The sequence below is a fragment of the Tupaia chinensis genome, unplaced genomic scaffold (genome assembly GCF_000334495.1).
Source record: "Tupaia chinensis unplaced genomic scaffold, TupChi_1.0 Scaffold000030_1, whole genome shotgun sequence".
NCBI classification, from domain to species: domain Eukaryota; kingdom Metazoa; phylum Chordata; class Mammalia; order Scandentia; family Tupaiidae; genus Tupaia; species Tupaia belangeri.
The window spans coordinates 884,884-906,829 of NW_006159460.1; the positions used below are offsets into that span (position 1 = coordinate 884,884).

A 21,946-nucleotide genomic window follows, 5' to 3' on the forward strand; every position below is an offset into this window, starting at 1 on the left:
GCCGCAGCTGATGCTGGGTACAGACCCTTGGGAGGCTGTGCTGGCCCTGCCCCCCAGGAGGGTGCTGCTCCGGCCCTGCCACCCTGCCCCCAGGAGGGCGCTGCTCCAGCCCTGCCTCCCTGCCTCCCAGGAGGGTGCTGCTCCAGCCCTGCCACCCTGCCCCCCAGGAGGGCCCTGCTCCGGCCCTGCCGCCCTGCCCCCCAGGAGGGCCCTGCTCCGGCCCCTGCTCCGGCCCTGCCGCCCTGCCCCACCAGGGGGGTCTGCTGTTCTCCTGGGAACAGGTCAAGCACCCTCAGCAGCAGTAGCCTGGAGCTTCCCAGTAGCGTCTCTACCTCCCCTCCCTCTCGAGAGCTCACAGACAGGGAGTCTGGCCACATGCCATTCCTGTCACTGGTGGAGGACACTAAGCTAGTTTGGAGGGTCTGGGCAGACGAAGGCATACCTCTAGCTGGGGGACTTGGTGGAATAGAGGGGAAGTGGCTGAAACAGACAAGGCATCTGCAGAAACCCGCAGGCCAGGCTAGCTGGGAAGTCCTAGAGAAGAAGTCGGGTGCTGGTTGTAATGACCCCATGGGGCGAGGACAGGTTTAGTGTGCGAGGGGAGAAGGGCGAGGTGACAGCTCATGGCAGTTCACATGGCTGAGGACTGGAGAGTGGACGTTCGCACCCAGGTCACAGGAAGCTGTGTCTCGTGCCTGGGCAGCAGGAGAGTGCACTGGACACACCTCCCCTCCCTTCCCGGGAGAAGCCCGGGCTCCCGTCCACTCCCCTCCCCGGGAGAAGCCCGGGATCACCTCCCCTCCCTGGGAGAAGCCCGGGCTACCCTCCCCTCCCTGGGAGAAGCCCGGGCTAACCTTCCCTTCCCCAGGAGAAGCCCGGGATCACCTCCCCTCCTTGGGAGATTTGCGTGTGTGGCATCCACTGAGTTGGGGAAGGGCCGAGGTTCTGCAGGAAGAGGGCAGGTTTGCATCCTGGGGACCCAGCTCTGATGCCCAACGTGTTCGGTAGTGACCGGGAGCTGATTTTTGGGCCGGAGGGCTGAGTGACTTCAGGAACGGGAGGACAGCAAGAGGGTGGTGCACGCCAGGCTGGAGGTCTTGCCAATAGGTACGAGAGAAGCCTGGGAAGAGGTACCCGGGAAGAGTTGCCCAGGCCCAGTGCCTGGGAAGCAGTGCTCGGTCCCTGCTGTGTTGCCAGGGCCTCATTCCCCCAGGCTCTGGCAGTGGCCATGCTTGCCCAGGGCTGTCGGAGTTGGGACTCTCAGCCTGTCTCAGCTCCTTAGGGGTCTGGTGATGCTGGGCCAGTTCCCTGTCATCCTAAATGTGAGCTTGCCCTCGACGCCTCCCGGTCATGGGGGCACTGAACAGGTAAGAGAAGATAGGAGAGACGCGATTTCAGCCCCGGGCAAGGGGTGCGGGCTTGGAGGGGAACCCCGCTGCCACCCTCGGCCCTGCGGAACCAGGTGTCCTCAGACCCCATTGGCATCTTCTCTGCTCTGAATCTGTGCTTTCTCCTCGGCTGTGCTCCAGGGTCTGTTCCCGGAACCCAGGGGAGGAAGCCAGTTGCATGTCTGAGGGGCTGTCTGCTGGTCCACGTGGTGGCCCTAGCCACCCACCATAAGGCCCAGAACCTGAGAGCCTCCCCCCACTGGAGAGCTTCCTAGGACAGGCAGAGGAGGAGGAGGGAGGAGGACCCGGGCGCTGCTGCTCCTCACGGGTCTCCCTGCACGGCCGAGTTCTACAGGTCCTGCTCGCACCCTGGGGGCCAGGGCGCTGCGACCCTGCCGCGTAATGCTGTTGGGGCCCTCAGGCTGGAGAGGTCTGGTGCTCGGTTGGTGCCCACCCTGGGTGGATCTGCATGGCTGCTGCCTTCCCCGGGTCCAGCCCCCACCCCACCACCACTGACGGCTCGGTGTTCTTCAGCCTGACTGCGTTGCTCGTCCCTAGTTACTGAGGTCACGTACTCGAGGGGACTCGGGCAGTCACTGCTGCTGGGCAGGAGGGTGCTGGCTGTCCACTGCTGTCCCCTTGCTGGGCTCCGGGTGGCACTTGTGGAGTGTGTAGCAGGTGCGTCTCGCGTCAGGCTTGGCGGTGCCTGCTCAGAAGCACACATTCTGGAATGTTCTGTTAGTGAGTGTTTACCGAGTTCCTTAGGAACAAACCGTGTGGTCAACACCCAGGCTTACTTCCTGAGAGACGTGAAACGCATTCACGCTGTGCACTCCAAAAAAAACCTTTCCAAATCCAATAAGCTTAAAAAACATCTTGTCAGCTACCACTGGTCCACAGATGTTAGGGCTTATTTCTAAAACCACTCCTGAGCGCTGTTTAATATTCAGGGACTGAAGCGCTAATAAAATGTACTGGTCTTGATATCTAGCCATTTAAGTTTTTCAACATGAGTTTCCAAGTGATTATAAGCACATAACTTCTCTCATTTTATAAAACATTTGTTATAGGGCATGTGTGCTTGCCAGAGAGAGGGAAACAGAAAGTGACAAAGCACACCCCCGGCCCCGGACCCCGGGGATGACTACACCACAGTCCCTCCTTCCGTTCTCCTTTTGGGATTTTGGGCACGCATGCATATGCACCTGGTGTGTTTTCAAGCCACCGGGTCAAAGACTTGAACTGTGCACTTGGCTGTGTGGGATCCAGCTGCCTTAACTACCACACCACCTGGCTGACCCACACGTGATTGTTTTAGTGCGGATTACCAGTAAACCTGGATAGTGAGGCTGCTGGAAGTTGGCTTGCTTGGTAGGCAAAGCAGAAGTCACCTCAGACTCGAGGAGGACCTTTCTCCAGCCAGTGGGTCGCACTGCTCTGTTCCGTGTGAGCGTGGGTGCCACACAGGTGCTGGGGCACTGTCCGGTCACCGCGTTCATGTTAGGTACTGGCCTGGGTGCGTGAGGGAGACCGCATCACCTCTGTCATTGTCCACACGGCAGTCCCCTGACTCAACCCGGGTGCTGAGCTGCACTGATCAGTGAGACGTCTTACGTAGGAAGGGTCCTAAAATTATTACTAGAACTTCAAAGAAGTGTGTTCTATTTCATCTTGAACAAGAAAAAGAAAGCTGTAAAATCGGAATAAGGAGGTTGCCGTGTTTTTGGCATTGGCAGATTTGGCGGGACAAAATGTGTCTTTGGGCCGGTTGTTAGGATCTCAGAACACACTGTCCCACGTTTAGTTAATTAATTTCAACCAGGAATCGAGGGCTTACGGGAAGCTGGGCACGGGCCTGCGGCTGGAGTGTGATTCCAGAGAGACCTCATTTCTGGGTAAATAACTATAATTTAAGGTAGCGTTCTGACCTGGCCGAGGAGAGGCTGTGAGCCTGGGGCAGCGGACAGGAGTGCGGGCCTGTGCTGGGAAGGTCTGGCCTCTCGGACAGCCCAGCAGCCCCCTGTGGATCCTCGGAGCCACAGACCGAGGCCTGCAGCCGACACCACAGATCTGCCAACACCACAGACCTGGGGGTGGTTCCGCACCTGCAGCCAACACCACAGACCTGGGGGCGGTTCCGCGCCTGCAGCCAACACCACTCGTTTTCCTAAGAAACCTGTGACATCAGAGGTTTGGACAAAACCGACCTTTGGTAGCAAAAGGGACGACCTTTAGTAGCAAAAGGGACGATGGTGTCTCCCCTCCAGGAATTTTCACACTTGCAGGTCCATATCCGTCCCCCTGGAGGACTTGTCCCAAAGGAGGTTTCTAGGGCGGGACTGCATCCCTGCTGAGGGCTGGTCAGCCCACAGTTACGGGTCTGTGGACACCCAGCCTCCCTGCGTGCTTTCACCGGGCTGTGCTCAGGGCTGCCGCGTTTGCTGTCCCTGGCAGCACCATCTTGGGGCCAACTGCAGTCCCAGGCACTGAGGGGCCCTGACCGTGCATGCCGCCAGCTGCCACCTGCAGCATCAGCACCCTCCTGGCCGCAGGGGCGCTGACGACTCGCTGAGCTTACACCGAGAGGGGGGACTAGCCAGTGCGTGGAGCCCACAGCAGATGGATTTAGCTTTGGAAAGACCCCAGCCCCTGAGCCCCTGAAGCCCACGAGGAGCCTCCCCCTTTCTTGCTGGTGTGGGCCTTGCCGCCCAGCCACGTCTCCCTCCTTGGTGGCAGGTGCTTCATGACCGTGGAGGGGGCCTTAGGCCTCCCCGGGATACAGAGGAAAAGTTTAATGATTTTTCTCTAAAATGCCTTAGCGACTCAAAGACAGCTCCAGTTAGCCTCATTTGGGTCACGTGGTTTTCCCTGGACCAGTCAGCATTGCTGGAGTCTGAGGCGCTTTTCTGATTGGCCTGTCCTTGGGAGTGGGGTAGTGAGGTCAGCCCCATTAAACTAGGTGGCTGGAGCAGGAGTGTTCCAGAAGGGGTTAGAGATGGCGAACCCAGCAGAGAATGGGATGCTGAACCCGTGTCTGCCAGGAGGACCGTGCGATGCAGACCTTTCCCCAGCCAGCGGGTCGCACTGCTCAGTTCCGTGTGTGAGCGTGGGTGCCACACAGGTGCTGGGGCACTGTCCGGTCACACCAGCAGTGCCTCTGACACTGACAGTCTCGCTTTGACTGTGGCTCTCGGACTTGCTCAGCATTCCCCTTCAAGGGCAGAAGCTTAATCTTTGGGCTATTCTGCATTGTCTTGGTCTAAAAGTTCTGCCCGTAAAACTGTTTCTGTGTCCTCCCGCTCGCCCATTGTCACCACCACTCCCCTCCCCAGCCAGTTCAACCGGCCCCAGGACAAAGCTGGAGGCAGCTGTCCAGGGCCGCCCGCAGCCTCATGACCCTTGACTCGGGCCTCAGCTATGAGGGTGAGAGGTTTTCTTAGACAGGGGAAGGGGCAGCACTGGCTGAGGCCGCTCTGCACAGGCTCAGGGCAGGAGCCACGAGGCCTGTCTGGTGGAGAGGCGGGCCCCCAGCTGCCCGGCCGTGGGTGGGTGGAGAGGAGAGGAGGCCGGGATGATTTTGAATGTATAGGATGCACATTCTAGTCGGGACTGGCTGGAAGTTCTCCGAAGGCAACACGCTGCATGAGGAAACTTCCAAAAGGTGCTGGGAAAATGGAATTTAAGTCCAAGTTTATTTGGTCTCTTTGTAAAAGTATTTTTCCTTCCTTCCTGTCTATCTTTTTTTCTTCTTCCTTTCATGAGCAGGAGAGACAGAGGAAGAGAGAAAGGCAGCATCCCCAGCCGTCTGGGAGCTGCCGTCTGCCCCTCACTCCAGCCAGCCCAGATCTTGGGCCCGGGCATGCCTGGTGTGTGCGGGGAGGTCTCCAGGTGCCAACCCGGAGCCTTGCCATGGGTCAGCTTTGCAGTGTCACACTGCATCTGGCCCCAGCATGAGCTTAGTTTGGTGCAAAACATTTTTTAAATTTGTGTATAATTTTTATTATTATTTTTTTCAGAGAGATTTTTGCTCTAGGGCACGTGCGCTCACCAGAAAGACAGATGGAAAGCAAGAAATCACCCCCCAGGGGGAATGGCCATGCCGCAATCCCTTGTCCTCCTTTCTCTTCTTGGGATCCTGGGCACACGTGCACACGCACCCCGGTGTGAGTTTAAGCCACCGGGTCTAGGACTTGAACTGCAGTTGACTACATGGGAGTCCAGTGACATAGCCATTATGCCAACTGCTGGTCCCATAGTTTTTTCATAATGCACTTTTTTGTGAACTTTTTGCTTGCATAGTGCATATGTGGCCACTAAGTGCCACTCACATTTGGGCTTGTGGCAAACCGTGAGGGCCAGGACAGAGGCAAGGAGGCAGACATTGACCCCCACCAGCACGTCAGCTAGGTGTCAGCAAGATTCCCCCAGGAGAATCCTAGACGGCAGGGAAGTGCCCCTGTGTACCCACAGGCGTCCCCACAGGGTCAGCCGTTGCTAGCCTGAGAGCTGAGGCATCGGTGGCCAGTAGCCAGGTGTGTGCGTGTGTATGGCTGCCTCTCATACCTGTGCAGGTTAAGCCGTGTACAGCCACCAGTGAGCTGCTCCAGGGGTTCCGCCAGAGATGGGAAGCAGATTGGACTCACAGTGCTGTCCCCGTCCGTCCTTCGTGTCTTTCTGAGTGCACTGTGTTAGGAAGGGTTCTGAGGCATGGTTTGGGCTCAGGAGGAATATCGGCGTGCTGGGCAGCTGACACCTGCATGGGGTGTAGAGCTGGTGTCCTGTCCATGTTGCGGGAGGGCAGCCCACGTGACCAGCGTTTGTCATTTCTTGAGCCCTATTTCTTATGATTTTGCTTATTTATTTTAAAATGGGCACCATCTCAAAAAGAACGGAAGGGAAGAAAAGGAAGCAGCCCTTGTTCTTCAAGGGCCAAATGCCCTGAACTGAAAGTGCGCTGTGTAGCAGGAGGGACTTGGCAGCAGAAACCAACCTGTGACGTGTCCTCATGTCCAGACACTTCCAGGAAGGGCTGAACGTGGCCAGCCTGGGTGGCTTCAGGGCCCTGAGCCTGAGGACACTTCGGCTTGTCCTCCCTGGGCACCAGGTGGAGGCGGGACCCTGTGTCCAGGAGGAGGGTGGACTCCTCGTCAGCTGCCAGCCCAGGAGGTGAGCTGTTACTCACGTGCACGTTTCTCTTTCTGGAGGGCACTCCCCGAATTTCCAGGTCCTTGGTTTCAAAGTGAAGTCCTTGGAACTTGACAAGAAAAGTAGCTGCTTTGGGCTGTGTGGCCAGCCTGCCTTTCCCGGGCTGGTGACGACTCAGGGCAGGTCTTATTTGCAGTATGTGAGATCTGCAGCTCTTCCCAGAGAACGTTCTGTGGAGGGCGTGCTGTTCCGCAGTAATGTAGGTTGTGTTATTTTAGGAGGGAAGATCAGTGAGACTTAGGGAAGGTGGAGTCACTCCCGTTGACAGGCGGATGTCACCAGGTGTGGGTGGTGGGGGTTGTCCACATGCACCAGGCTAGACAGCCTGGCCAGAGCTTTTAGTTTTACAGAGACATTATCTGGAGGAGAGAGCTCTTGGTTTCATGTTTTAAAGTTTTATGTTTTTCCTCAAAGCTCTTAGAAGTTCAGTTGTAAGGAAATTGAATTTAACTGTTGGGCAGGAAACCAGACTTTAAACACTAGTTTTCCAGCAATATTATGTTTTTCAAAAATATTTTAGTTGTCCAATAACTAATGGTATATTTCATTAATAAACTTCGTGCAAGTTCCAGTGTGTAAATTTCTGACGCATTGCTTCTCTAAGACAGCAATGACGCTGTCGTCATAAATGCAGAGCAGGGCCTGAAGGTCTCCCAGGCGCAGCGTGAGATCTGCTGTCTCAGCTAGTTAACTTTAGTTTACTTGGTATCAAGAATACCTGAAGCACTCAGGTAATCTCCCCTCTCTCCCTTCATTTCCCCTTTCTGAGAGGGAGAGAGGGGAGCGAGAGAGGAAAGAGGAGACAGACAGATAGGAATTTCTGACTGTGTCGTGCTCTGTCCTAATTCTCCGGCCCCCGTCTCCCAGCTACCCAGGGTCACAGCTGTACACTCATTTCAGCGTGTTCAGGCTGCATTAGGAACCGAACCCGGGCCTGCCGTGTGGCTTCCAGCCTCCCAAACAGTGATCATCCTGTCTGTGTGTCACTGCAGCTCACCCCCGCTCCCGACCCATCAGCCCACTTACAAATTGAAGGTGGCTTCAGTCCGTAGGTGAAGTCTCGAAGTACAGGCACAATGGCAGTTGGATCCGTACTCGCAGCTGTTCGCACTGCGGGGAGGCTTTAGACGGAGGCCTCCTGAGTCAGGGAAGCACGAGGTCTGCTGTAATGTATCCAGAGAGCCAGCTAGTTAACTGCTGTCACGATGTACCTGACTTAGGTCACACAGAAAAGCAGGCTTGTCACTCATGAAAAAGCGGGCATGCGTGTCTACAGAGTTTCAAGGGTTTTTTAAAAGAACAGTTGGAAGCTGCAGCTTTGCCAGCATTCCAGCAGCCGGTGGGTTCTGCCCACATGGGAGTGTGTTTGACACGGCCATGTCCCCACGTGCTCAGTCTCGTTGGGTGTGTAACATACATTGAAGGTGCACGTCGGCTGGCATTGTCATACAGAGCTCTTCAGAGATGGCTGGAGCAGTACCCTGTAACCCAGCTGGGACGTACTCCTCTTAGCACACTTTGACCCCCTGCTGCTCCAGAGCCCTGGTCCCAGAGAGCGGCCACCTGCCTCTACCAGCACACTGGGCTCTCACCAGGCTGCAGCCTCCTCATCTGTGCAGGTGAGAGTCTGTCCAGAGCCCTGGTCCTGGGGAGCAGCCACCCCCTCTGCAGCTGCTGGTCTCTCACCGGGCTGCAGCCTGCTCATCTGTGCAGGTGAGAGAGGTCCCGGTGAGCAGCCACTCCCTCTGCCAACACACCGGACTCTCACTGGGCCTCAGCCTGCTCATCTGTGCAGGTGAGAGTCTCAGTGAGCAGCCAACCCCCTGTACCCACATACTGGGCTTTCACCAGGCCGCAGCCTGCTCATCTATGTAGGTGACAATCTGTGTCCAGAGCCCTGGTCCCAGAGAACAGCCACCCCCCTCCGCAGTCACTAGGCTTTCACTGGGCCGCAGCCTGTTTAGCTGTACAGGTGAGAGTCTGTCCAGAGCCCTGGTCCCAGGGACACCCATGTCCCCCAGCACGACGGGCTTTCACCAGGCTGCAGCCACTGAGTGGTACAGGTGAGGTCTGTGTGGTATTTTCCTGGAGCAGCGCAGGCTCCTTGGGTCGGCACACTCGGATCTCCTCGTTTCAGAAAGCCACCTTCAACTTCTACCTCTGAGCAGACTTTCAGCTCATCCAGTGGGGGTCTGTTGTCCGTGCACCTACCTGTGCTCGGTCTGTTTGTCTGTCCCCCGTCAGTCGCTTCTCCCTGTACTCTGTAATCTCCTCAGCTGCATCTATTTCAAGACCTCTTCTGTGCCCAGACCCCGCTCAGGCCTGTCGCTACTGGTCCGAGTGCGGGTCTGCCCTCAGTTCCGGAGGCTTCCGCCTGACTCACTGTTTCACGTTCTCACCTCCTGATGTCCATCTGCGTGGGGAGCAGAAGGGGTGAGCTTCCCGCCTTTGGACTCTCTTCCTTCGGGCTGACCCTGTTTGTCCTCCCTGCTCGCTGGTGGTCCCCTGCCTGCTGTCCTTGCTGTCCTCTTCAGCTCTGTGCCTCTGCGTGTCCCCGCTCACTGCTGTCTGTGCTGGGACTGCCTCCCCAATCGTTCACATCGTCCGGGTCCAGGCAGAGCAGAGGGGCTGACCGTGAGATCCTGAAGGTCTCTGTCTCTGTCTGAGTCAGATCCGGGCTGCTGGGAGCTCTCTGCCACCTCGTTCCTGTGGTTGGGGAGAGTGGGGTAGAGAAGGCCCCCTTTATCCTCATGCCCTGGACCACATTCTACCTAACAGACCGCGGTCACACGCCCCGATCAGCTGCAGAGGTTTGGGAATGTGGGGAGCACGGGGGTGTCTGGGGACACCCTTACTTGGCTCAGGGACCTGAGGCCGATGCTCTCCTCACCAAGGCCGCAGCACTGAGTCAGCCCTACCTGGGACCAGGGCCCTGCTCTGCCAAGCGCCCTTCACCTGGCCAGGCGGGTGTCGTCATCGCCTGCCCCTACCCCCAAGCAGTGGCCACTTGCCCAGCTCGCTGGCTGGTATGGGCGTTTCTTTGCCTCCTGGAAATCTTCAGCAGTTGTTGACATCTAAGGTTTGCCAATTTTCACTCCGTGGTGGGGAGACAGAAGCCTCAGCTGCCCATCACCACGTCGCCCTTTGTGGGGTGCCACACACCTGGGTGCCGCTGGCCAGGGTGGGGGTCAGATTAGGAGCCAGGCCACCCCTTTCCGCCAGCTGAGAGTCTGCCCTTTTATTCCTTAGCCCTGGGCTGTCAGTTGTTCCAGGCCTGCAAGAAGCTCATGGAGAAGTGGAAGTACGAGGTGGTTTGGGTGCAAGCAGCCCTCCTGTCTGTGCACGGTTCTGCACGGCACGCAGTGTCCGTGTGTCCTGCAGCTCCCTCTGCAGAACCGTGCTCTTCTTGTCGGAGGGTGAATTTTCTCCCTTCTGGCTTTTTCATGCCCCACCCTCGTCTTCCTAGGAGTGGAGGGAAGGGAATTCGATTACAGTGAAGATCAGATCTGCCATCCTAACCCGCAACGTGGACTTCTTTCTTTTCGTTTCTCTTTTTTATCTTGTGTCTTGGATTAAATGGAGTCATTAGAGATCTTGAGAAAATGGTGCGTGAAACACGCATGTCCCCTCAAGTCGGGGCCCTGGAGTTTCACCCCAGAAGCACTTAGCTGTCCTGTGTTTGAGTTCTCCTCCCCGTTAGGACATTTTTATAGTAGTTACTTTTTATTTCACAATGGAAGTTTTTAAAAAATTGGCAGAGGAGATGAAATCCGATACAGTTAAATTTTGTAAACTAATGTTACCAATAAAACCTTTTTCCCAGTGTAAAAATAATACGTGGTCCAAAATTCCTTTTAAATGTCACAATACAAAACATTTCCATAGCCTCGACATTAATAACTTACTGACTTCAGTAACCTTTTTCTTTTAATCAAAAGTAAGAGCCAGATTCATTTATTTTTTAAATTTCTGGCACATTCCCTTTCCAGGATCTCTGTTGTTCCACTTTCTTTAAGTAATTAAGAAACAATAAGGTTTGCAGATGCCCTCCCTGTTTTCTCATGGTGCTAAGTAACACAGAAGAGAATTCTCCGTGAGTTCCGAGGACGTTCGTGGCCGAGACTCGCTGCCCGCGGTGGCAGGAGACTCGGTGCCCACTGTCTGTGCCCCTAGCCCTTCCTCCCCGCTCGCCCGAGCTGGGGTTCTGAGGGGCGGACAGGCATGGAGCCAGCCTGCACCTGCGGAGGGAAGGCCCGCAGCTGTTCCAGGATATCTTGATCAGATGCTGACGGAAGGCTCCTCCCCTTCTGGATGGAAAAAGGAAACAGTAACTACAAATTCGACTTTAAACCCAGGGATAATTTTCCTCTTTTGCTTGTGTATGAAAAAGTAAAGACAAAAATCAACAGCCAGTCCTGAGGGTTCCCGGCAGGACTCGTGTTTCCTGAGCACAAACAGGGACCACCCTGCGAAAATAGACTCCTGCACCTCTCTCCTGAGCCCCGGGAGCACTAGAAGATGACATGGAGGCTGTCCAGGTCGTCCGTGGACAGCACGGCGCTGCATAGGTTAGTTAGGGAAGAGTGTCGCTCCTGCTGCTTGCTGGAGGGGTCAGTGTCAGCTCCTTTTCCTCCAGGGTAGATTTGGATTTTTTTTTTTTACCCCAGAAGCACTTAGCTGTCCTGTGTTTGAGTTCTCCTCCCCGTTAGGACATTTTTATAGTAGTTACTTTTTATTTCACAATGGAAGTTTTTAAAAAATTGGCAGAGGAGATGAAATCCGATACAGTTAAATTTTGTAAACTAATGTTACCAATAAAACCTTTTTCCCAGTGTAAAAATAATACGTGGTCCAAAATTCCTTTTAAATGTCACAATACAAAACATTTCCATAGCCTCGACATTAATAACTTACTGACTTCAGTAACCTTTTTCTTTTAATCAAAAGTAAGAGCCAGATTCATTTATTTTTTAAATTTCTGGCACATTCCCTTTCCAGGATCTCTGTTGTTCCACTTTCTTTAAGTAATTAAGAAACAATAAGGTTTGCAGATGCCCTCCCTGTTTTCTCATGGTGCTAAGTAACACAGAAGAGAATTCTCCGTGAGTTCCGAGGACGTTCGTGGCCGAGACTCGCTGCCCGCGGTGGCAGGAGACTCGGTGCCCACTGTCTGTGCCCCTAGCCCTTCCTCCCCGCTCGCCCGAGCTGGGGTTCTGAGGGGCGGACAGGCATGGAGCCAGCCTGCACCTGCGGAGGGAAGGCCCGCAGCTGTTCCAGGATATCTTGATCAGATGCTGACGGAAGGCTCCTCCCCTTCTGGATGGAAAAAGGAAACAGTAACTACAAATTCGACTTTAAACCCAGGGATAATTTTCCTCTTTTGCTTGTGTATGAAAAAGTAAAGACAAAAATCAACAGCCAGTCCTGAGGGTTCCCGGCAGGACTCGTGTTTCCTGAGCACAAACAGGGACCACCCTGCGAAAATAGACTCCTGCACCTCTCTCCTGAGCCCCGGGAGCACTAGAAGATGACATGGAGGCTGTCCAGGTCGTCCGTGGACAGCACGGCGCTGCATAGGTTAGTTAGGGAAGAGTGTCGCTCCTGCTGCTTGCTGGAGGGGTCAGTGTCAGCTCCTTTTCCTCCAGGGTAGATTTGGATTTTTTTTTTTTTGGAGAGGTTTTTGCTATAGGGCGCATGCACTCGCCAGACAGAGACAGACAGAGAGACAGAAAGCGAGAAATCACCCCCCAGGGGGGATGGCCATGCCGCAGTCCCTTCTCCTCTCGGGATCTTGGGCACGCACGCACACGCGCCCAGTGTGAGTTTGAAGCCACTGGGTCCGGGACGTGAACCGCGGTTGACTACATGGGAGTCCAGCAACATAGCCGTCACGCTAACTGCTGGTCCCCTTAGGGTAGATTTGGATGTCGACAGGGATAACGAAGGTAGGTGCCGGAAGGAAAGTTCCCTGTGAGACGGCACGTGAGCAGCGGACATCACGACCCTTCCCTGTTGCTCGGAGGACAGTTAATGGTACCCAGTAGCTCTCAGCCCAGCTGGCCAAAAGGACAACAGTGGAAGGATCCGTCGCGGAGTTTACTCCATCACAGCTCATTCTTGGCAGTAAGAATGTTCAGTTTGCCCTTTTTTCCCTTAAAGCAGAAACGACAGTGTCGTGACGCTCCGACCGCTGTCTGTGACTGCACCCTTGTGTACAAAGGGCTTTCAGGGCATTCATGGAAAAGGAATTTTATGAAAAAACAGTACGTGGATTTCTAGGGTGTTTTGTTTCGTTGTTTTTTTACATCAAAATAAACTTGTGTTTTAATTACATTTTTGCCCTTGTACGTAAGAGGGCTCCCTGTGGCCGGCCTTGGCAGGAGCTTGGAGAGTTGGAGGATCCCAGTTGTCGGCCCTCTTGGTGTCGCACATTGAAACCAGTCCCTGCAGTGAAAGCAGGACTCAGGACCGTAACCTTGAAGTTGGCTGAGGACGCGTTGCAGGGACTTGTACAGCGAAAACGGAAAAGAGCGTGCGGCCGTTCCTCTTCTTCCGAAGTGCTTCTCACTTAGCCACGTGCTCGGCCTCTGGGCGGGCGCCCCTCGCTCCAGCCTCCCTCCTCTCTGTGGTCGTGGCTTTGGGGAGCAGTTATGACCTTGGCTGCCTTAAAGATGCAAGCTCAAGGGCCAACGGGAACTCTGAAAACTTGGGAACAAACCAGAAACCTGATAAACGCCCTTGAGGTGGCATTCAGGCAGGAAGAGCTGCCCTTCCCTATGCTGAAGGACCTTGGGAGTCCAGACCACGGCTCCTGCTCGGGAAAACCGAGCCCAGAGATCAGGCCTGACGAGGCTCCACGGCGCCTAGCACCTGACCGTGCTTCCCCGAGGGCGCTGTGCCATACGGGCTGCTTGTCCTTGTGACCGCAGTGAGACGTGGATGGGAACGGGCTCAGTGTTCCCCCTTCTCATCCAGCTGTCACCACAGCTGCAGAGTCCCGGGCACACCGCCAGGGTCGGCTCAGCCCTGCCTGCAGGCTCCCCGAGGACCGCACATGGGGTGCTGAGCCACGCCCGTGTGGCCGGAGTCCTCTGCCAGGCTCCCTTCAGAGCCCAGGCTGGGAGACTAGAAACAGGTCTGAGTGTCGCTCCTCCCGACGCGAGTGACTGTTCCGTGGAAACCGCATCAGAGCAGGTGGCGTCACTCACGTTACACGTGTCTGGTGTGGAAGGCGGTGTGACAGTGGCTGTGGCGCATGGCGGGCGAGGCAGGCTGACAGGATGACGCTTACAGGTCCGCTCCAGAGCAGGCGTTTTTGTATGTGCATGGAACATGAAATCGGGCGGAGAATTAGGTGGCGTTTCCTGGAATTTTGGTAGGACAGTGTGATTGGAATACTGTGGCAGGTTGGGATATGAGTACCGGGGGCAGGGGCACCTGCTGCTCGCCAGCCACGCCGTTGTTGCAGTGTGTAAGAGGAGAAACAGAAAGCGATCAATCACCCTCCCTCCCCCCCACCGCCGAGGGCATGGCAAGACCACAGTCCCACCCCCTCCATTCCCCTCTCAGGATTTTGGGTATCCGCACACCCCTGGCATGAGCTTTAAACCACCAGGTCCAGGACTTGAACCATGGTCGACTACATGGGAGTCCAGCAAAGTAACCATTACATCATCTGCTGGTTCCTCCTTTTGCATTTAAAATAGTTCAAGTGGACTGAAGAAAATGGATTTTTTATTATTTAATATACCATTCCCTGTTTCCCTACGCTTACCAGCCCTGTCCCAGTGTGCCCACAGACCACGGTCAGCGCAGAAAAAAATTCCCAGTGACCTGTAACCCTGCTCTCGCTCACAGCTTACGCACCTGGCTGGATTGTAGCTAATGGTTCCACTTCTGCGCTCAGGGCAAATGCCATTTCCTAACTTAAGCGTAATGGCAGAAAACCCATACAGGCCAGTCCCCAGTGCCTGATGCTTGAAACTGAGACACTGCAAAGGAGTATCGGTGACGTTCTGTATCTTAGTGGGGAACGCAGAGGGATTTTGGGATTGGAAAAATACCTGGTGATGGAAGAGTCATGCCTCATCTAGTTGGGATGAAAATCAGGTCTCTGGGGGCCTTGGCTAGGGTCACAAAGCCAGAGACTAGAGCCAGTCCTGTGGCCTCGTGGGTTAGGGTGCTAGATCCCACATGGCCAGTCTTGGCAGCTTGCAAACACACCAGCTAACGTGTGCTCGCGGGCCCCAAATCCCGGCAGGAGGGAGAAATGGGGATTGTGGTGAGACCACACCTCTCGGGGGAACGTATTCGCCCTCTTTTCCTTCATCTCTTCATCTCTGGTCTCTCTGGCAAGCACATGTACCCTCTAGCAGTTAAAAAAACAAAAAACCCGAGACTGTAGGAGAGCAAGCCTCGGGAGCCTTTCCCGTTGTGATGTGATTCAGCGATCTGGAAAGACCACTTTTGAATGCAGCTCTACAAACACATGTCAGAGGAAGGGAACGAGAGGATGCGAGGCCCCTAACAAGTTAATTCCAGTACGAGTTTGCTTCGGTGCAGAGTATTCTTGGGGTCCATGCATAGGCTTCCTCGATGCACATCATCCAGGAGCTGCTTGACTTTCATCCTGCGTGTGCCTGCCTGCACCTGCGAGGCATGGGGCATGCAGAGGCGCGTGTGAGGAGCAGGGGCCAAGCAGCTGAGGGATGCTGGTATGGCAGGGGACTTGGGTGGCACCAGGGACAGGCTCTTCTTCTCCCGTTGGGCTTTAGGGTGCCCCAGGCTAGTTAGGACCTCGGTGCTCAGAGCAAGGAAGGAGAGCATGAGCCCGAGTCCACAGTGCAGGGGAGAGGCCTCTGTGCGCTTGTGTGTGGGGAGCTGCAGGGTGGGGCCGGCATGGGCCAGGTGGGAAGGCTGCATCCTGGGCCCAAGAGGAGTGCGTGTGGGGCTCAGAGCTGCATGGCGTCTGGGGGTTCAGGACACAGGGCAAGTGTGTGGCATCTGGGGGTCTAGGGCACTGGGGGATGTGGCATCTGGGGGCTCAAAACTCAGGGTTGTATGGCGTCTGTGGGGTTTAAGGCATAAGGGGGCCTGGCATCTGTAGGGCTCAGGGCAGGTGGGGTGGTGTCTAGGGGCTCAGGGCACTGGTCACAGGGGGAGCGTTGGCTTGGTGTCCGGGGGCTCAGAGAGCTGGGGAGCATGGTGTCTGGGGGCTCAGGGCAGCAGGGGCCATGGAGTCTGCGGGACTTAGGGTGTGGGGGTGTGCCATCTGGGGGCTCTGGTTGGGGAGGAGGGCCTGAGGCTGGGAGTGGGCCTGTGTGCGTATACAAGTGGGAAGCTTGTGCTGAGGCCTGGCTAAGGAACATGACTGGTTCCCATGACTGAGACAACTGCGAAGGAGGAAAGAAGGGAGATTTTCAAATGCTTTGGAGACAAGCAGGGTGGGGGCTTAGCTGGGGTTCGGCGGGTCGCACTTACTGAGCTGCTGCAGTGGGGCCCCTCATCCACAAGAGATGCGCTCCAAGACCCAGGGGCAACCCGGAATGGGAGTGGTGCCAAGCCTGTGTACACCACACGCTTCCCCGCCTGCACATACCTTCAGTAAAGCTGAGTTTGCAAACCGGCGTGTAAGAGACCCTCAGCAGCAATGTAAGGAGCGGTGTACGGTGCCCAAGTGTGTCGGTCCCCGTGGGAAGTGTGAACGTGCTCTCTGGCACTCTTCTCTGTAAGATGCCATATCGGGCTATCCTCGCCTATTTGTGGACCACGGTTGGTCTTGGGAACCGAACCGTGGGGAAGTGAAGCTGTGGGGGCGGGAGGGGCCACTGTGACAGGTTTCCAGCGTCTCCCTCTGAAAACGTTGATAAAAATAAGGAAATAAGGATGATTGTCACGACCGCCACAGGTCCGGATGGCAAGCCTGCCCGTGGAAGGTTCAGTGGCTCCTTGACCTGGGCAGGGCAGTTGCGAGTAACACCAGCAGCGCTGTCCTGGGTCCCAGGGCCTGTCCTGCTTGGTGCTGGCTGCCAGCGCCTCACCTGCCAGGGAGTCTTCGGGGACTCTCACGTGACTGGGACGTGTGGCCCACGGGGCCCGAGAGCTTGCTCCACGTCAGGGTCTGCTGTCACATGGCAGTGTCACCCTGGGGGCTTGGGTGTCCAGCGGGTCCCAGCCGATTCTGTGTTCAGAGTAGCCTGTGGCAGAGGCCTGTCCTGTTCTCACCCAGGAGAATTGCCCTTCTGGGATCGGCATCATTTTCAGTTCCCGCCCCCATGGCCGGAGCAGCCGGTGCGGAAGGCGCGCCTGGACTTGCCCGCGGCGTCCAAGGCCCCCTTTCCTGCTCTCACCGGTGTGTGTCCGGCTGGCCGTTTTCTGCAGCTCCCCTCTCCGAGCAGTGGGATGGAGGGCAGCACCGTGACAGTTTTCCCACTTTACGTTAACGTCAGAGCTTTGCTTTGCTTTTATTATTGAGCAAGTTGGACTCCGGGTGGCGTCAGTGGTCCCTTGTCCCATCAGTCCAGCGTGTGTGAGCCAGCGTGCTCTTGTGTGACACTCATGTGGGACTCTCCTGTAGGAAGGGTGCTCCCTGCCAGCCCGCCCTGGCCTCAGAAAGGGCCGCACGCTTCTGTGGGTGTGGGAGGTGACAGCAGTTTCTGCTCCTGTGTCCTGGGATGGCTCCAACGCAGGATTCCGGGACGGCCGGTCCCAGTCGTGGCAGGGGAGGGAAGCAGATGCGGCTCTGGCCCCGAGGTCTCTGCACAGCCGCGGGACAACAGGCGGCTCCAGCTCTCGTCCTGTGGCGGGAACCCTTTGGGTTTTTCCTGGGATTTCTGGAAGATACCGAGGAGCTGAAAATGAGGGTGAGGAGCATATACATTTCTCTCCAAAACAATTCAGAATCCCCGAGCGGGTTTTTTAGGGTGGACTTGGAGCTTGCGGTCTGGAAAGGTAGTCTGTGCGCGTGGCAGGGGAACCCCGGCTGGACTGTCCCTGCTCGGCAGGGCAGGAGGGCTGGTCCCGCAGACCTGGCTCGGTTGCTTCCAGCTGCCTTGTGTTTGAGAGCCAGACGGCGGGCAGCCCCGGGGTCTTCCCTCGCCCCCCTGTCCTCCCCGCCACTGCCCAGCAGGGCACGAGTGGGTTCTTGCTAACCAAGCGTGGTATCTAACGCCTCTCCATCAGCCAACTGCTCCGCTGTCTCTCCCTGTGCAGAGATCCCACCTGGTAGTTTCTGTCTAACACGTGTGTAGTCAAGCACCCCTCCCTAACCGTGATCTGTGACCACGGAACCACCATCCTCATGATGTTCTGTGTCTTCCTCCTCAGAACTGGGTTTCTCTTGAGGAGAATACGGGTTCTCGGGCCCTTGACCTGTCAGCATGCTGCCGACCAGGCGCCTGGGAGGGACGAAAAATTCGGTTTGGTTTGGTGAACCCAACACGAAAACGACAATTTCGGTGTTCTCTGTTACCCAGCGAGTGGCATTTCCTAGATTTGCATAGAAAGCCTACATGACAATCCCGTGTCTGAGCCAGGAGTGCCTGGCACCGCGTGGGAGGCTGTGCCCTGCAGTAACTGGGAATGCACACGCATCCTCAGGGGCAAATATCTAAAGCAGAGCTCAGTCTTAAAATCCAGTGGTCTCTGGAGACATCGAAACCCACTCCTCAATACTCCAGGGTGTATTTTTCCACAAGCGAAGCCCACGTCTGTCCACCCTCCCCATGCTCTGTTTTTCTTTTGTAACAGTTTGTTTTGTGTGTGGCAGGTGGCAGGTTCAAGAAAGAGATTGTTGTTGATGGACAAAGCTACCTGCTGCTGATTAGAGATGAAGGGGGCCCCCCGGAGGCGCAGGTGAGTATTACACGCACACCAACAGCGTGCCTCCTGCCTCTGAAGGCTGAGGCTCATCCGGCTGACCAACAGGTGCGTCTGTAATGGACGTCGGTGCTGCCCAGCGGCTGCAGGAGCCCCGCTGTCTCCTGTGACCGAGCTTTTCCTCATCTCTAAGAAACTGTCTCTGCTGCTCCTTCAGCGTGGCTGGTCATCACACGTTCTGTGTTTTTAGGATGGAAGGAAAAGCAGGATCTGCATTTGTCTCAGCTCAGTCGAAGTGGCTTCTGGAAGTTTCTGTAGTTTTTTTGCTTGGTGTTCTTTTTTCCCGTGAAGTGGTTTGATCTCTAGAACAATAAGGTCATTTAGAAAGTTTGCTGTAGGATCACTAACCTCATCTTCTTCCTGTCTCTGGGAACTGACAGGAGCTAATGTCCCCAAGCCACTCAGTGACCTTCTTGAGCCACGTGAGTCTCCACTGAAAACCAGCCCTCCTATGTGGAATGCTGTCATGTGGGTTTTTTTTTTTTTTTTAATTCCTTGAAAGATAAGCTTTCTGGAAGTAAAAAGACAGAATGTGGAGAAACTCTTTTTCTTTGCTTTATTGAATCCAGTTTCTGACAGTCCTTACATGGACACAGCGAAACCCTGTGAAGGAGCCAAGGGCTGGCGGCTGCAGAGCCCCGTCGGTGCAGACGTGACACTGAACGCTGCCTCGGCGTTCTTCCTCAAACGCGTCTGTTTGGGACTGGGGGGCATAGCAGAACAAGAGGGTTCAAGTGAAGGGTGCTAAGTGCAGGGCTTCTGGGAGACCTCACAGTCTGTACCTGGGAGGATCGCGTGGCTGTCCAGGGCACATCACGGGCTTCCCATGTCCATGGAGTCTAAAACACCATGATCGTAAAACACGCCCGTTTTCGAATGGTGCCAGCGGCTGAGTTGTGGAACGTGAGCAGTGATAGGCACTCTGATTTCAGGAATGCTGCGGGTCAGCTGGTGACGTGGCAGTTAGGGCGCTGTCTCCCACACGACCAGCTGTGTGGCCCGGTCCTGGACCCAGCAGCCCGGGAAACACGCCAGGCACGCGTGCACCGTGCCCCCGATCCCACGAAGACGATGGAAAAAGCATGCCCTGGAGGGTGCTTTCTCACTCTGTCTCTTTCTTCCTGGCGAGTGCACGTGCCCGATAGCAAATTTTAAAAAAATGTTTAAAATGTAAAAAAAAAGTTGTTTCTTAGCATTGATAATAGTGTACCTAATCATAAAAGGAAAGCTCTTGAAGACATTTTAAAAGGGAAAAAGTTTGAACTAGCCAGTGCGGCACGGTGGTTAGGGCAGCTGGATCCCAGGGCTGACTTCGGGGTTCACGTCCCAGACCCAGAGACTTGGAAGACACGCTGAGTGTGTGTGTGTGTGTGTGCCAGAATCCCAAGAGGAGAACGGAGGAGAAGGGATTGTGCAATGGCCAAACCCTGGGGGGCGATTTCCAAGCCACTCAGTGACCTTCTTGAGCCACGTGAGTCTCCACTGAAAACCAGCCCTCCTATGTGGAATGCTGTCATGTGGGTTTTTTTTTTTTTTTAATTCCTTGAAAGATAAGCTTTCTGGAAGTAAAAAGACAGAATGTGGAGAAACTCTTTTTCTTTGCTTTATTGAATCCAGTTTCTGACAGTCCTTACATGGACACAGCGAAACCCTGTGAAGGAGCCAAGGGCTGGCGGCTGCAGAGCCCCGTCGGTGCAGACGTGACACTGAACGCTGCCTCGGCGTTCTTCCTCAAACGCGTCTGTTTGGGACTGGGGGGCATAGCAGAACAAGAGGGTTCAAGTGAAGGGTGCTAAGTGCAGGGCTTCTGGGAGACCTCACAGTCTGTACCTGGGAGGATCGCGTGGCTGTCCAGGGCACATCACGGGCTTCCCATGTCCATGGAGTCTAAAACACCATGATCGTAAAACACGCCCGTTTTCGAATGGTGCCAGCGGCTGAGTTGTGGAACGTGAGCAGTGATAGGCACTCTGATTTCAGGAATGCTGCGGGTCAGCTGGTGACGTGGCAGTTAGGGCGCTGTCTCCCACACGACCAGCTGTGTGGCCCGGTCCTGGACCCAGCAGCCCGGGAAACACGCCAGGCACGCGTGCACCGTGCCCCCGATCCCACGAAGACGATGGAAAAAGCATGCCCTGGAGGGTGCTTTCTCACTCTGTCTCTTTCTTCCTGGCGAGTGCACGTGCCCGATAGCAAATTTTAAAAAAATGTTTAAAATGTAAAAAAAAAGTTGTTTCTTAGCATTGATAATAGTGTACCTAATCATAAAAGGAAAGCTCTTGAAGACTTGTTAAAAGTGAAAAAGTTTGAGCCAGCCAGTGCGGCACGGTGGTTAGGGCAGCTGGATGTTAAAAGGGAAAAAGTTTGAACTAGCCAGTGCGGCACGGTGGTTAGGGCAGCTGGATCCCAGGGCTGACTTCGGGGTTCACGTCCCAGACCCAGAGACTTGGAAGACACGCTGAGTGTGTGTGTGTGTGTGTGCCAGAATCCCAAGAGGAGAACGGAGGAGAAGGGATTGTGCAATGGCCAAACCCTGGGGGGCGATTTCTCACTTTGACTCTTCCTTTCTATCTCCAGTGAACTCACAAACCCTATAGCAAACTTGAAAAAAATTGAAAAGCCATTTAGAGCCTATGTCTGAAGAGATTCAGTGTGAAACAGAAAGCTTTGGGGTGCCCCCGTGCCCATTTTTTGATTAGAGGGGCTTCCAGAGGCAGGGCTGGCCAGGTCGGGACAGAGGGTGGGTGGTCCAGGGGCACCAAGACTCTGGGGATCCGGAGTGGCCCACGCGGTGAGGGCCTGTTGCTGGGGGACATGGAGCTGTGGGTGTGCAGAAGGGTGTCGATGTAGCGGCAGTGCAGGCTCACCCAGCAGCCCGGGGACTGGCGTTCCCACAGGCAGTCCCTAACGTACGGCTAGATCTCTGAGACTCCTCTCACCCCCTTTTCTCCCGCAGTTCGCCATGTGGGTGGACGCTGTCATCTTTGTCTTCAGCCTGGAGGACGAGATCAGCTTTCAGACTGTCTACCACTACTACAGCCGGATGGCCAATTACCGGAACACCGGCGAGGTCCCGCTGGTGCTGGTGGGCACCCAGGGTGAGTGCGGCCACGCGGTGCGGCCAGGGCGTCCGGGGTCGGGCCGTCACTGGCCTTTTTGGGCGCTGAGCTTTCAGCGTGGAGGAAGTGGGAAGGCGTGGCGAAGGACGAGCTCCCTGCCGCGAGCTTTCACTCACAAGGGGACCCGTGACGAAGAAGTCACCTGTCACATGTCCTGTGTGAGCCTATGGGGAAGCCACTTGTCCAGCAAGCGCAGAGCACACACACGCGTGCGCACGTGCACGAGTGCTTTAGGGAAGACATACGCTGTTTTCTGTGCGTCTGTCTGAATCCCCTGTCTTACAGGCCACGTAAAGCCATCTAGAAGCTCAGTTCCTGCCGGTGTGCGGTTGGGCGCACGGCAGCTTCCTTTTCTGC

At 55.5% G+C, this 21,946-nt stretch overlaps 1 protein-coding gene across 1 annotated transcript in view; it reads left to right on the plus strand.

The window, feature by feature from the left end:
- Positions 1 to 21,946, plus strand: part of AGAP1 (ArfGAP with GTPase domain, ankyrin repeat and PH domain 1) — a 416,041-nt gene that overhangs the window by 5,351 nt on the left and 388,744 nt on the right. The window contains exons 3-4 of the mRNA XM_014587443.1: positions 18,361 to 18,446; positions 21,427 to 21,568. Coding sequence (XP_014442929.1) covers positions 18,361 to 18,446; positions 21,427 to 21,568 — 228 coding nt within the window. The remainder of the gene's footprint in view (positions 1 to 18,360; positions 18,447 to 21,426; positions 21,569 to 21,946) is intronic.